A 653-nucleotide genomic window follows, 5' to 3' on the forward strand; every position below is an offset into this window, starting at 1 on the left:
GAGATGAGTAAACACATGTTCATATTTAGTCTAGAACTACAGTAAGATCATGTTCACACACAACACTTACTCCTGATTTCTGTCACCATGGCAACACCAGAGCTGTCACTCAATACATGGAAACAAAGTAACTGCTGTTACTTATTTGAAAATGTAACTCAGATATTTCCTTCTAAAATTAAAAGTAATGTGTTACTTTACTAGTTACTTAAGAAAAGTAATCTGATTAAGTAACTCGCGTTACTTGTAATGCGTTCCCCCTGATACTGCTGCCGTGATTCTGTGTCGCTCACCAGGTGATGTAGTGCCCATGCTAGCTGCTTAGCCACCTCCAGCTTCCAGGTGATGTTGATGGTGTTGCGGTTTCGTTTCAGGTACGTGTCCAGAGAGCCGAAGCACACATACTCCTGCACCATGATGTCTGAAAGACACGCAGACGCTTACACACCTGACAGAAACATGCGTGTTTGTGTGTATGTGTGTGTGTGAGAGAGTGAGTGTGTGTCTGTTTGTGTGTGTGTGAGAGTGTGTGTGAGTGTGTGTGTGTGTCTGTTTGTGTGAGTGTGTGTGTGTGTGTGTATGAGAGAGTGAGTGTGTGTCTGTGTGTGTGTGTGTGTGAGTGTGTGTGTGTGTGTGTGTGTGTGTGTGTGTGT

At 43.8% G+C, this 653-nt stretch overlaps 1 protein-coding gene across 1 annotated transcript in view; it reads right to left on the reverse strand.

The window, feature by feature from the left end:
• Nucleotides 1-653, reverse strand: part of LOC107693475 (tyrosine-protein kinase JAK2-like) — a 25,975-nt gene that overhangs the window by 9,728 nt on the left and 15,594 nt on the right. Inside the window, exon 13 of the mRNA XM_016492879.1 lies at nucleotides 294-421. Within this exon, the coding sequence (XP_016348365.1) occupies nucleotides 294-421 (128 nt within the window). The remainder of the gene's footprint in view (nucleotides 1-293; nucleotides 422-653) is intronic.

The sequence above is a fragment of the Sinocyclocheilus anshuiensis genome, unplaced genomic scaffold (genome assembly GCF_001515605.1).
Source record: "Sinocyclocheilus anshuiensis isolate Anshui unplaced genomic scaffold, SAMN03320099.WGS_v1.1 scaffold1582, whole genome shotgun sequence".
NCBI lineage: Eukaryota > Metazoa > Chordata > Actinopteri > Cypriniformes > Cyprinidae > Sinocyclocheilus > Sinocyclocheilus anshuiensis.